The sequence below is a fragment of the Panthera leo genome, chromosome B3 (genome assembly GCF_018350215.1).
Source record: "Panthera leo isolate Ple1 chromosome B3, P.leo_Ple1_pat1.1, whole genome shotgun sequence".
In the NCBI taxonomy this organism is placed as follows: Eukaryota; Metazoa; Chordata; class Mammalia; order Carnivora; family Felidae; genus Panthera; species Panthera leo.
This window is the reverse complement of record NC_056684.1, coordinates 83,092,334-83,106,478: the sequence shown is the minus strand read 5'-3', so window position 1 is coordinate 83,106,478 and position 14,145 is coordinate 83,092,334. Positions and strand designations below refer to the sequence as shown.

Genomic DNA, 14,145 nt, shown 5'->3' with positions numbered 1-14,145 from the left:
GTAGCAGTGTTCTGGGTACATAGGTTCAGGTAGAGGCATTTTTAGTGTGGGTTTAGAACAAATGAGGAAGGCAGAAGTGGTTCTCCGTGTACAAGTGGAATAGCAGAAAACATTTTAATGAATAACTTGAGGTTTGTTGAAAGGCTTACTTGCCTTACAGATGTATTTGTCTGGACTGTCTGGTGTTTTGCTTCTTCTGATTTGTCTGCTCAGACAACTTTGGGAAGGGGAACATGGTAGCTTGGCCACAGCTCACGTTATTGCCCACCAAAAACGTATTTCCTATTTTCCCCTTGTTTTGTTACATCGCTCTTTAACTAGAGGCACTAGGAGGAAGGAGGTAGCTAGGTTTGCTCTTAACCAATGAGATAGATAACAGGCAAGATACCAAGATAACTAGTGACAGTTTGCACAGAGTTTCCTACTTTTTTCTCTAAAGTACCTTCATTATCTACAACTAATTTCTTTAGGTCAATCTGGATGAAGTTGGAATGAATGTATAAAGATTCTAAAGCACTTTTTATGTTTATGAGCTACTCATCATCACCTGGAGAGCTTTTGTTCAGTTTCAGGTACAGGATGGGACTGGCCAATAGTGTGAACTTTGCAGTGTCATTTGTTGGAAACTCTTGCAGAAAGCTTTGCACAGTTGCCTTTATCTTGTCAAGATGTTTTATGAATAGTGCACAGTGGGAAATTAAGTGACAAGAGTGGGTCCTACAAGGTACCCTTAAAGATTACTTACCCCTGAACCAGGAAGACTGAGAAAGTCTAAAGCAATAATCCCAGTTTGCTTTCTTCCTCCGGATTTAAGTGACTTGCCCTTGAAAAGGATTTTTGTGGTTCTCTCCTCTAGTCCTTGTCAGAGCCAAATGGAAAATGACATTTTGGCTTAATTTATCCTCAGTTTTTCTTTCTTTCTTTCTTTCTTTCTTTCTTTCTTTCTTTCTTTTGGAACAAAACTTGCAAAGATCATGCCTCTTCCAGTTTTTCTCTCTAGCCTTCCTTATGGTATACCTGCATAGAGCAGTTTGAAGAATTTTTTTTTAATTTTTGTTTTTCTTTTTAAAGTTTATTTTTGAGAGAGAGAGGGGGTACATGAGTCTGCTTGAGCTGGGGGACAGGCAGAGAGAGAAGGAGAGAGAATCCCAAGCAGGCTCCACACTGTCAGCGCAGAGCCTGATGCCGGACTCAGTCTCAGGACCGTGAGATCATGACCTGAACTGAAATCGAGAGTCAGACGCTTAACCGACGGAGCCACCCAGGTGGCCTTGCTTTAAAGGAGGAGTTCAATTTAAATAGGAGTTCAGTTTTAGGGCTAGTGCCTTTGTTGCAGTGGTTAACAATCCCCTCACCACCCCCCAAATTACCAGATGGGTCCCCTTTCTCAGAGGGTGTGTTAGTGAATACAGGACATAAAGTGTACAGATACGGGGCTCCTCTGCTCTCTGTCCTCATCACATGTGTATGTTAAAATATGTGAACACAAACCACCCAGAAAAATAACCCTGGGAGTAGGTATAGCCTTCAACTCCTCTACCCATGGCTGACTAGAAAAATGGGCAAGTTTATTGCCTCGGTTGTTGTCACCCAACTAGAAACTGGATGCATTTCTAGCCAGAAGGTTTGAGCTGTTGTGTTCTCTACTGTGGTGAGCTGCTTGGCTGTTTTTCCAAGCTGAAGAAGGTGCATGGTCTCGTGTATTTCTTCTCAAGTCTTTACACATTGAGTCCATGTTGTACCGTGAGATCATAACCTGAGCCAAGGTCAAAAGTTGGATACTCAACCAACTGAGCCACCCAGGTGCCCCGAGTAGCTTGACCTCTTAGGAGACCGCAGACAGTGACCTCATAGTACAGCCTGATGTAGTTTTTTGTGGCCCCGATTTTACAATTGGGATAAAAGCTATTCAGGAGAGTTTATGTGCAAATCTGGTTCAGTTGCTTGCATCCCTCTGAAAATCTGAAGATTTGGAAGAGGGAGCCTTCATTGCAAAGGACAGCAGATTCCCTGGCTGTAGGCAGCATAGCACACGCTCCGGAGTTCTGACACATATATGCCTGATTGGCTTCAATCATTTATGTTACTTGGAAGCGCCAGAAGCTATTTGAGTTAGCCAGTCCTGGATTTGAAGCTACAAAACGCTTAAGTAGAATTGGATCCCTGAAGAACAGGTAGATACTCAGAAGCCCCAGTTGAGGGGAAGACAACTGTGCACACCATCAACTTTAAAAATAGCTAAAGGGGAGCCTGGGTGACTCAGTCGTTTAAGCATCTGACTTCTGCTCAGGTCATGATCTCATGGTTCGTGGGTTCGAGCCCTGCATCAGGCTCTGTGCTTACAGCTCAGAGCCTGGAACCTGCTTCAGATTCTATGTCTCCGCCTCTCTCTGCCCCTCTCCTGCACATGCTCTGTCTCTGTCTCTGTCTCTGTCTCTGTCTCTCTCTCTCTCAAAAATAAATAAACATTAAAAGAATTAAAAATAGCTGAAGAAGCAACGTTTAGTGTATGCCAGGCCTTGTGCTAGCATTTTACATGGATTAACTCCTTTAATCCTCATAAGCCAATTTGACAGATGAGAAAACTGAGGCATGAAGAGGTTAAGCACAGGTTATCCTGTACTTAGGTGGCATTTTATTCGAAGTATGCTGTGCTTAAGACCATTCATAATTCAAAACAAATCCTTACAAAGACTGACTGGTATTTCTGCCTGCTAGTTAGGGGGGGTCTAGCAGTGGACCAAAATACCAATATAAAGGTCACTCAGCCAGGTAGCTTTGAATTTATGCTATTCTTGCCAATTTTTTTAAAAAACGGATTCACATCTATTGCAAATTTTACAAATAAAATGAGCTGATTAATATTTTAATTTGTGAAGTTAAAATTACATAAATGTCCCCTTTATTACTTAAGATCAAGTCAGACTGGCGAATCGGACTTCAAAGTCATGAGCAATGTGAAATATGTTTCCATAAAAATCTAGGCCGTTGGTTGTTATTAGAAAAGTGATGAGTCTTACTGGAGGCTAGATGGGGCAGACACACCCCCTTCCCACCTGTGGGTCTAAAATGATCATCATTGCTGAGTGGACAGTGGGTGTTGATGATGGCACTTTTTGAAAATGGTTTATACGTACAATCAAGCTGTGGCTGATTTCAGTCAAGAGTGTTCTGTGTAGGCATCAGAATGGAAATCTTTGACTTTCAGTTTTCAACCTTGCCTTTTGGATTGATGAGATATGGCTTTTTATGAAGCCAGCTCAACGATAACTCCCAAGAGAACCACTGTTCTCTTTTCTGCCCGTGGCATTCGGGGAACAGATTTTGTTACTTGGATTTGGCTATTAAAGTTCTGTGTATCTGTGTGCATCTTCAAAGAATGCATACACAGTTCCTGCCTGAACATGGCCACCTAGATGGCTAGAGCACTTATCTCTGGTCTAGAGCCAGCTTGGGTGGGGTTCACCCCTCTGCTCATTTCCTTTTGCTACAGAGCTCTGGAAAGGCCTCCTGGAGTGGTTGGGGGCTGGGGGGGGTGCACAGTGGGGTCAGAGGAAGGAATGGTAAGTGCATAAGGGGACATGTGGGTTTATTTACACATCCAAGAATACAACTCTAGGGCTATCTTGTACATGCTATTGTGGACCGCACTAATATGTTATTAAACTTCTATAAATTTCAAATATTAATCCAGTCAGGAAGTGTTGGCAAATAAAAGGTCCACAATAAATGAGTCATCCTCCTGATCAGTGTCCGTGTTATTGCTTGGCATGTTGGTCACACAATAATTCAAGTACTCTGGCCCTGTTCTTCACTGTTCGGAAGCATTCTCCTCCTTTATACATTATAAATCCCTTCCCAGGCTTGATGAGGTTTAGATAGCAATGCAGTTGAACCGGTCAGTTTCCGGGGTTTGTTTCTGCCCCGTGCACAAATTGGCACAGAAATGCACGACTAGTTGTTGAAGTGAGCCTTGCTTCTCAGCATATCCTCAGCCTCCTGGTTCTAGACTGTATCAGAGACCAGCAAATAGTTGGGAATGTGCCCAAGCCAAGACGTATCTCCAATGGCTCTTGTCCAGAAAACACTGATAAAATTGGCCTATGTAGTTTCGACAGGCCCACTGAGGCCCGCAATAATTTCCTTCCATTGTTTCAAACTTGATGCTCTGGCTTCAGAAACCAGGAGAGAGGGTGAAGATTCACCCTGGCCAGAAAAATGTCCTCCATTCCCCTTCCTTAAGCAATCAGATACTTTTCTGGCACTTAGGGGTTTTGTGCCTAATGGAGTTTAGGGATTATTCCTGGTGTCCCAAGTCCCTGGGACGTGCTAGCTCTTTTTCGGTGTATATGTTTTATAGATGCAGCAGTTCGTAAAGGATGTACTTCTGTGCGTTTGTGTCTATTTTTTTCCCAGTGTTTAATACAAACTGAATTCTGAGGCAGATGAGTGCTTCATTATGCCCTGAAGAACCCTGTGGCTCCTTCTGGGGTTGCTGCTTAGATAGAGTCTTAGACCTTCAGAGGCCCTCCAACCCAAGCCCCTCTTTATAGAAAAGACACTGAGCCTGGGATCACACAATTAGTTGCTGAGTGAACCAGATGGCAGGCATCCAGACCACTGACCTTTTCCTTAGAGTAGAGCTGTTTAAGAATATAAGATTATATAGCATTGATGGAGCGCTTCTTCCTTTCAAGACTTCACAGTGGGGAGAGGCTGAGATGGTGGGGAATCTAGCCTATAATTGTTTGTGGCTTAAGTGACTTTCATTATTGGCTCAGTGGTGGCTCTTATAATCCTAATAGCTGCTTCCAGGGATGAGTAATTCCCTAGTCATTATGGGGGACTTCATTTATCTCTTCTGCCCAGCCAGGCCCATCATTTCTGCCTGCTGCCAGTTAGCTTTCTCCAAGCCATCCTTTGCCTGATGGTACCACATTTGTTAAATCTTGATTGCAGGAGCCTCAGAATTCCACTTTCTGAACGAGGTTAGGGCTAACAGCCTAACTTCAGCTCCAAGATGACATTGCGTTGACATTTTAGATGTTCAGAGGCAGGATGTGGGGATTGATAGCTGCACGCGGGGGACGGTGATTTAAGCGTTAAGATCATTGTAAAGCTGAGTTACTCTTCAGCCTTATCGTTATTCTAGTATGTAGTGTGCGTGAAGCCTTTGAAGCTACACGCTTCGTTCATGTTTTCGTGCTATAGCTGGGAGTGACTTGGCCCCACAGCACTGAAGCTGATCCTTTGAGCCACTAGTGCATTAGTTTGGGCCTCTCTACGTGACAGATCATTTTACCAGTGAAACAACCCTGCCCTTTATGAGGAAAAATACCAACTGGATCACTACATGTATGTTTGGAGATAGGTTTTTAAAATGACAAAAATCTCAGGACGCCTGGGTGGCTGTCAGTGAAGCATCTAACTCTTGATTTAGGCTCAGGTCATGATTTCACGGTTCGTGGGATCGAGTCCTGCATCGGGCTCTGTGCTGTGAGCATGGAGCCTGCTTGGATTCTCTCTCTCTCTCTCTCTCTCTCTCTCTCTCTGTGTCTCTGAAAATAAATAAACTTTAAAAAAAATAAAATGACAGAAATCTCTATTGATCTAGGTAGAATGTAAACTTACTCTTCAGAGGAGAGAGCCACTTGCTAATTCACTTATCAAATTTTATTATTTTTTAATTTTTTAATTTTTAAAATATTTATTCACTTGAGAGAGAGAGAGAGAGAGAGAGAGAGAGAGAGAACGAGTGGGGGAGGGGCAGAGAAAGAGAGGGAGACACAGAATCTGAAGCAGGCTCCAGGCTCTGAGCTCTGAGCACAGAGCCTGATGTAGGGCTCGAACCCACAAACTGTGAGATCATGACCTGAGCTGAAGTAGGATGCTTAACTGACTGAGCCGCCCATGCACTGCATGCGTGCGCGCGCACACACACACCCCTTATCAAATTTTAAACAGACACCTTCCATGTGTCAGGCACTGTTCTGGGCACTAAGATGCATTGGCCAACAAAACAGGAGAAATATCCCTTTCTTCATTTTATGTTGCCAGTTCCCATATCTTCCCTGCATATATCTCATCCCTATGAAAATGTTTTACTTATTTATCTGTTTCCATCCCTATGAAAGTATTTTAGAAATAAGGCAGTGTCCTGTGGAAAGAACTAGCTTTTGCACTTTGCCCATTTTTTTCTACTCCTTGCTATAATTTTCCCATGGGACAATTAGAGGTTTGGTACCCTAGTAATAGTAATTCTTTAATAGTAATTTTCAGTAGGATTTGTCTGTATGGCTTTCTACTTTATCCCTCCACCTGGCTGATACAGGTAGTGCTTGGACAAAGGAAGAAAACTTCAGGATATCATCTGATGTGATAATTATCAGTAGGAGAGAAGACAGTAGGAGAGTATTGAGAAACACACTGAGACGTGTCTGTGGCTTTTTTGTGAATTGCGCCTGATCACACTGCCTGTCCTAACAAATTGGGGCATAGCTTCCTTCTGATTGACCCTTCCTTTCCTGTTCTTTCTGTCCTAAGCATTTTATTGAGCAAGCCTGATCTTTTCACCCTTTGTGGTTGGTTCCTGTCTCTTTGTCAATGCAACCATCACCATTGTTCTAAGACAGCGGGTGATTTGGTGATTCAGGAGCACTTATTACACCAGGCATAATCCCTAAACTCCATTACCTAGCGATCCTGATTTTGTGGGTCTAGGGTGGGAGCCCAGAACCTACTTTTGCCAAAAGAAAGATTGGAGAAAAGCAGGGCATCCTGATGATGTAGCTGGATTACGGTCTGAAACGTTCCAGAACTGTGGGAATATGGCTGAACCACTTTCCACTTGGGCTGAGCCTAAGGTATGACTTGGCTGTTAATCTTATATGATGAAGAGTCTAGATGTACGTACTGTGCATGCAGTTAGGGAGCCAGCAGCCGCTTGTAAATGTCACATAGCACCCAAGGAGACTTCTGTTACTCAGCTGTTCCCCAATAGGAGTGGATTGTCTCAGCTTTGTTAACCAGCTTTCTTGGGATTTCTCCATAGGCAATGGTGGCTTGCTACCCAGGAAATGGAACGGGTTATGTTCGACACGTAGACAACCCCAACGGTGACGGTCGCTGCATCACCTGTATCTACTATCTGAACAAGAATTGGGACGCCAAGGTACTTTGGACTAAAGGGAGTAGAGTGTGGGGTTAGAAACTATAGGAAGCTAATTCAGATGACTTAGAGAAGGGTTTGGAATTCATAATTCCCATGAATGAATCTTTTCTACATCACCATTTCCCTTTTTTCTCCTACTGTGGTATTCGTACTTAAGTTGACGAGATGAAAATAATAGATATCAAATTAATTTGATGGGAAAGGGCGTAGGGGAGGGTCATTACTAGGTTATGGGAAGGGTGGTTGATAAAGAGAAGGTAATTTAGTATTTTAAGAACGGGGATCAGTTCTTTTTTTTCATCTACTCCAGAGCTGATAGGATTTTCAGTGCACACAGTAAGATATATACTTTTCCCTTCCAGCAGCAACATTGAGAGAATTCCACAAAAATAGAACTAACTGTAGGATATAAAACCGTCCCCAAGCGAGGTTTCCCACACAGTCCTCTTGGGGTGATATGTTTCGTTGGTGGCTGCTTGCCATGGCTCTCCTTGGTTTGTGAATGCCAAAGGCTTTCTGGCTTATTATTATTATTATTATTTTTTGAACATATAGATAGATAGAGATATGAAATCTGGTTCCACGCTTACAAACATTTGTCTGGAATTTGTATGCTTTCTGAAAGCTAAGAATGATTTAGGAGTCTGAGAAGTCAGAGAACTTTTCAAGCTCATTTGGCTTTTGAACCTTCTGCATGTCCGTTTCCTGTTCATTAGGGCAGATATTGGTTGTCCTAAAGCAAAGATATTTTATCTGGCTTCAGGAAAACAAAACCTGGGAAACCACTGAATCAGAAGAGACAAGGCTCATCTCTTCTCCCTATTTGGTAACATGACTGGAATATGTCCCTTAGTTGTCTTTTAAAATCGTGAAAGGTAGTGTTACAGGCAAGAGAGTAATCACGTCAGTGATAATAAATCACAAAGTATGAAATCATTCAACAAATATTTGAGTGCCTGTTAATGCCAGGCATTGTGCTGTGCGGAGACATTGATGTGTGAGACCTGAATTCTACTTTGATATGGTTATCCTAACAGGAGATTGGGGTGTACGTATTTTTAAAAAGTAGTCCGAGGAAGAGAGCGATACATGTAATACAAGGTGCGGACGAGGCGGTTTGCGTTCAGAAAAAAGAGCATGGAAGTTCCAACTGATGAGATCACCTAGGAGTTGGAGGATTTCAAAAGAAAACTATAAATTCTTTTTTTTTTTATTTTTTAATGTTTATTTTTGACAGAGAGAGACAGAGCGTGAGTGGGGGAGGGGCAGAGAGAGAGGGAGACACAGAATCCGAAGCAGGCTCCAGGCTCCAAGCTGTCAGCACAGAGCCCGACACTCGAACTCACAGACCATGAGATCATGACCTGAGCCGAAGTCGGACCTCAACCGACTGAGCCACCCAGACGCCCCGAAAACTATAAATTCTAACTGAATGAGATGTTCTGTGTGATGACTCTCCTAGGAAGTTCGTAATATTAAGTTGAACCGTATGAAATTGCTGGTGGGTTTTTGTAGGTCAAAACCTGTCAAATGTTGGCAATTTTGTGTGATTGGACCTAACCGTACTCCCACTTTGTATCCGTGGGTTTTGTGATGGGGGTAGGAAGGCTTCATTTGGTATGAGGTGGTGCGAGAGGTATGACCAGATAAGTCTGAAGTAAAATTTAGTACAAGGTAGAAGGTTGAAGAGAATCTGGGGAGTAATATACACCTAGAGTGGAGGTTGGAAGATGGCATTGTTTCTAGATGAGGCTGAAATACCATTGTTAGTTAATTATGTGTGAGGCTAGGAAATAATCCATCTCCTTTGTGGCCTTCAGCTACACGGTGGGGTCCTGCGGATATTTCCAGAAGGGAAATCATTCATAGCGGATGTGGAGCCCATTTTTGACAGACTCTTGTTCTTCTGGTCAGACCGCAGGAACCCACATGAAGTCCAGCCTTCCTATGCGACCAGGTAACAGCCAAGGCCATGATTCCTCCTTAGAAGCTTTTTGTACAACTCGGTTCCCACAGAATTCCCTAAACTTGTGTCCTGTGCATTTGAGGGACCAAGCACACCCCAAAGCTGACAGCATACCTCTTTGGAGGCAATAACAGTTAAAGGAGAAACTGGATTCCTTAGGTTCTTTACAAAAGCTAATGTCAATTTGAACTGTTAACAAATTGTTTTCCATTAGGTGAGCATTGTGGATTCCAGATTTCCCACAGTGCTTTTCTCTTCTTTCTTTGCCACTTCTACCTTAAACAAATTTAACATTGAACTGTCCCTGGAGAATGCTGGCTATCCCATATCAGAAATTCTCATGGTTAACTCGGGGTGAATTGACACGTTGCCAATCGCAAACAGAGAAGGAACCTTGAAGAAGAAAGAGGAATTTGTTCCTACTTCTTTTCCTTTTTACCCTTTCCTTTGCTTAAAATTGGTGTGGGCCCACTATACCCATCCTGTCCCAATAATTGGATTTTTAAAAGCCCCATCTTTAGATCAAGCATGAGATTTTCAGAGTAACTGAATAACTGAACTTGTATCATTTAGGGGCGCCTGGGTGGCTCAGTCGGTTAAGCGTCTGACTTAGGCTCAGGTCTCACGGTTTGCAGGTTCGCACCCCACCTTGGGCTCTCTGCTGTCAGCGCAGAGCCTGCTTCAGATCCTCTGTTCTCCTCTGTCTCTGCCCCTCCCTGGCTTGTGCTCTCTTTTCTCTTTCAAAACAATCATGGAAAAAAAAAAATTCTAAAATAAATAAATAAGTAAATAAACTTGTATTGTTTAGTATTAATCTAGAAACTCTTGACATAACCCTAACTTCGGATTCTGCCTCTTATTACCTTTGTCTTGTGGCCAGAGCTGTTAACCAGGTGCAGCTGGAGTGCTGTGGGGGTGCAGTTTGCAGGGGGAATCGCAGTTGGGGGCAGGGGGAGAGAACTTGGGTAGGGTAATGACTGAACCCTAACAAGCCTAATTAAATTAGAATCACATGTGTAAAGTATTTAAGATTTATAGCTGTTCCCCTCCAGAAATCACCGATCTGAGCCTCACACAGAGTTGCATATTAAATGTCAAATTGGAATGTGCCCTAGGTGAGCAGGTAACTAATTCTACCACCAGAGCCTGCTTGTGGCTTGTTTAATGGGGTATGATAATTGGACCCTGTCATTTCTGCCAGAATTCCCTCGTCATTCCCCAATCCCTGGATGACCAAAGTCACAGGAGAAACATTAGACGTTGATGGGAAGCACCTGAAAAAAATTTGAATGCTATTCTAGAAATTCCAGTAGCTAATAGTAATTATAAAGTGAAACTTTTTGAAAACTCGTGCATGAAATGACTCCTATTACAGTCTAACCCATAGATGGGATAAAGCAAATTAATGGGAACACAGTAGAAAGCTTGAGGGCATCATTATTCCCTTGTATCTTTGCCTTAGTATCCAAAACTAGAGAAAGCCAGCCAAGAGCTTTAAGTGTTCTGTCATTTAAATAAATTGCTCTTCAAAGGTTTACTCAACTGTCACCTCCTCTTTGCGCTGTCTCCAACATCTTGGGTCTCCCAGTCTTTAGCAGAATGACACCCTTCTAGTCCTTTTCTGTGTAGATCATCTTGACCGGATACATTATTTGTGAAGTGGCCTGCCTCCCCTGTGAAAGCCTGCGCTCCTTGAGAAAGGGGCAGATGTATTCTCATGATCATTTGAATTCCCATTGCTCAGGATAATGCCTGGTGCATACTTGGAATTCCTTACGTGCTTTATTACATTTAAATAGAATTGAAACCAGAGAAGTTTATTTTAAATTAAAATTGGGATGGACTTCTAATAATAGGGACAACTTTAAATGCTGGCTTTATAAATGACTCTGATGTGAGATTCACAGCATTTTAATTTTTTGGTAGTGTTTTTAAGCTTCTTTTCTTATTATATTTGCTTATCTTTCACAGATACGCTATGACTGTATGGTACTTTGATGCTGAAGAAAGGGCAGAAGCCAAAAAGAAATTCAGGAATTTAACCAGTACGTGTGCGAAAATTTTCTGTGACTTTTCATCAAATCAGTCTTTGACTTTTATTTAAGATTTTTTGTATATATTCTAATATACAGTTGACCCTTGAACAACGGGGCAGGGGTGGGGGTGGGGGAGGGTGTTAGGGGTGCCGACCCCCCTGCAGTTGAAAATCTGCATATACCTTTTGACTCTCCAGAACTTAGCTACTAATTGCCTACTGTTGACAGGAAGCATTAAACATAAAGTCAACACATATTTTGTATGCTCTATGTATTTATGTGCTGTATTCTTACAACAAAGGAAAAGCTAGGGGAAAGAAAATGCCATTAAGAAAAATCCTAAGGGGGGCGCCGGGTGGCTCAGTCGGTTGAGCCTCTGACTTCAGTTCAGGTCATGAGCTCGCCCTTTGTGAGTTTGAGCCCCGTGTCGGGCTCTGTGTTGGCAGCTCCCAGCCTACAGGCTGCTTCAGATTCTGTGTTTCCCTCTCTCTCTGCCCCTCCCCTGCTTGTGCTCTGTCTCTCTCTCTCTCAAAAATAAATTTAAAAATTAAATTAAAAAAAAAAAAAGAAAAGAAAAATCCTAAGGAAGAGAAAATGCATTTACAGTACGGTGCTGTATTCGTTGAAACAAATCTGTGTATGGGTTCAACAAACCTTGAACCCATATTGTTCAAGGGTCAGCTGTACTCTGTTCTGTCTCAGCCTTGGCTTAGCTTCAGATGTAATGACATCTTGATGGGCTTAATCCTGAACCCCTGGCCTGGGCTCTGCTGGAAAAAATCAGAAAAAAATGCAAATGGCATTCATCCCCTGTGAATGTCCACTGATTGTGTGACAGGTTATAATACATGGGAAATAGTTAACTTTTTTCGTTAATGTTCACCTATCAAACATAACATTCAATTTGGCCCCTGATTTTGGCACATTTCATAGGGGATCCTGTGGAGGCCAGTTAGAATGGTTGATTTATTCTATTGGTGTGGGACTGTGACTCTGTCTACAGACACTGGGCTCATGTAATACAAACCGAATGTGACTTAGCACCATTCCTGTCCTGCCTCCAGTTGTAGGCCAGCATTTCGCAAAATCTGTTGTACATCCTGCTAGTCTGGCCAAGTTGGTTTTCGAAAGGTAAATCTCTGGCCCCTTAAATGTATTACATACTATATTCCTCTCTTGAAGAGTCACAGTGGTCATTGGCATATTAATCAAGACAAGCTAATCTAAGATTAAAATAAAGATATATGTAACATTGCCTAACCCATGACCCATTTGGACTGTAGTTCTATCAAAAACCAAAGAAAACACATTTTGCTAAGTGCTGTCATGGGGCACTGTGTTCAACTTTGTATTATAAGATGGGAAGTTTTCACTGGAAGCTATTTTGATGACACTTGGGACATTAAACTCATCAGATTTGGCTCCTTCCCCTCTTTATTTTCTTTCCTGTCCCCAACCCAGGGAAAACTGAATCGGCCCTCACCGAAGACTGACTGTGCTCTGAAATCCACTGGCCTCATTCATTTTAGTAATGGTTCCTGAATTCTCTTTAAGAGTTGAGATCCAAAGAAGGCCTCTTCGGTGACTCAGTGACAAGAAATCCCCCTCCTGCTTGCATCATTCACATCCCTGTCTGACGTATGGTACTTTGTGTTTTCTTGCCGAGATGGCATCCACCTTCAGACACTCTCCTTGCAAGATGAACTCATTTGCTAACGCCAGAAATGCCTGCAGACGACCTAGCTGGCCAGCGGTTTAACTGATAGATTTGGTAATAACTAGCTATCAAAACAAGATCATGGAAGCATGGGCAAGGGAGTGAATCTTACTTGCACTTTATGTACACTTCCTGATTTGAAAGGAGGAGGTTTGCCAAGAAAAAGCAACGGTGACAGATGCCACAGAGAGGCATCATTGAAGCCTTAACAGCAGGAAGCAGAAATTTGTGTCATCAGAACAATTTCCAGATGTTCTTAATCCAGGGCTTTTGGGGTTTCTGGAGAATTATCACAATCTAATGACATTATTACCTCTAGAAAGGGCTGCTGTCATAGTCATCAATTTGTAAGTATCCTGTGGGTGGACATTCTTTTTTTCCTGGTCCTGCAACCTGGACTTTTCTGCCTCTGCCCCATTTTTCTGACATTAGGACTTTCTGATCAAAGATGATACACCATTTATTTTTTATTTTCACTTCTTACGTGGAGGACCTAATTCCCCAGAGGCAAAAACCAGGCATAAATTGTTCGGGTTACTTTGTTGAAGTGGATTTTGAATTTACATCAAAGGGGAAAAGAACCTACCTGGAAGGTAGTTCGGAGACCACAACCTCTAAAAACGGTATCAAAAGACGTGCGTCTGCCGATACACAATAATCCTCAAGTATGCATCGTGAACAATTTGAGAATGGCAATGGTGTTAGAAATGTAGGCCTTCCCATGTTTCAGTTTTCCTTTTAAATGAGCTCACCCTTCTTCTTTAACAGAATGAGAAAATAACAAAAAACGGGCATTGTATTTTAAAATTGAAATGGAAATAAAACAAAAAAATCCTGAAAAGCTATTTGAGTTTGTCCACATTTTCTGTTCCTAGTAGCCTTTCTTCAACAGAATTGACTCTTCAGATCCACTGTGGTTGGCGGTATGTCCAGAATCATGGAATTTGCTAGAAATGTGGAAGATTCCACTACAGCAGAGCCACAGATTCCACCGTCTCAAGAACCCTGTATTGTGCACCTATTTTACGAAAGTTACTCTTCCTGGTTTTCAATTCCATTTTCATATTTTAAAATCCCTTTCGTTTCTTGCTTGCAAATCTCATGAACATTAAAGAGCCAGAAATATCTTCTTTTGTCATTTACAGATATATACACTTTCCAAGAAAGAAGCTTATTTTTTTTTTTTCCGTTTCTGGTTTTGGAAAATTTCCAGATAAGGCTTGTCTTCATTCTCACAACTGCTCTATTTTTTTTT

At 42.2% G+C, this 14,145-nt stretch overlaps 1 protein-coding gene across 1 annotated transcript in view; it reads left to right on the top strand.

Annotated features, from left to right (window-relative positions):
- EGLN3 (egl-9 family hypoxia inducible factor 3) overlaps nucleotides 1–13,440 on the top strand; it is a 28,498-nt gene extending 15,058 nt beyond the window's left edge. Inside the window, exons 2-5 of the mRNA XM_042942954.1 lie at nucleotides 7,052–7,171; nucleotides 8,992–9,128; nucleotides 11,109–11,182; nucleotides 12,635–13,440. Coding sequence (XP_042798888.1) covers nucleotides 7,052–7,171; nucleotides 8,992–9,128; nucleotides 11,109–11,182; nucleotides 12,635–12,666 — 363 coding nt within the window. The 3' untranslated portion in view covers nucleotides 12,667–13,440. The remainder of the gene's footprint in view (nucleotides 1–7,051; nucleotides 7,172–8,991; nucleotides 9,129–11,108; nucleotides 11,183–12,634) is intronic.
- Nucleotides 13,441–14,145: the final 705 nt, after the last annotated feature.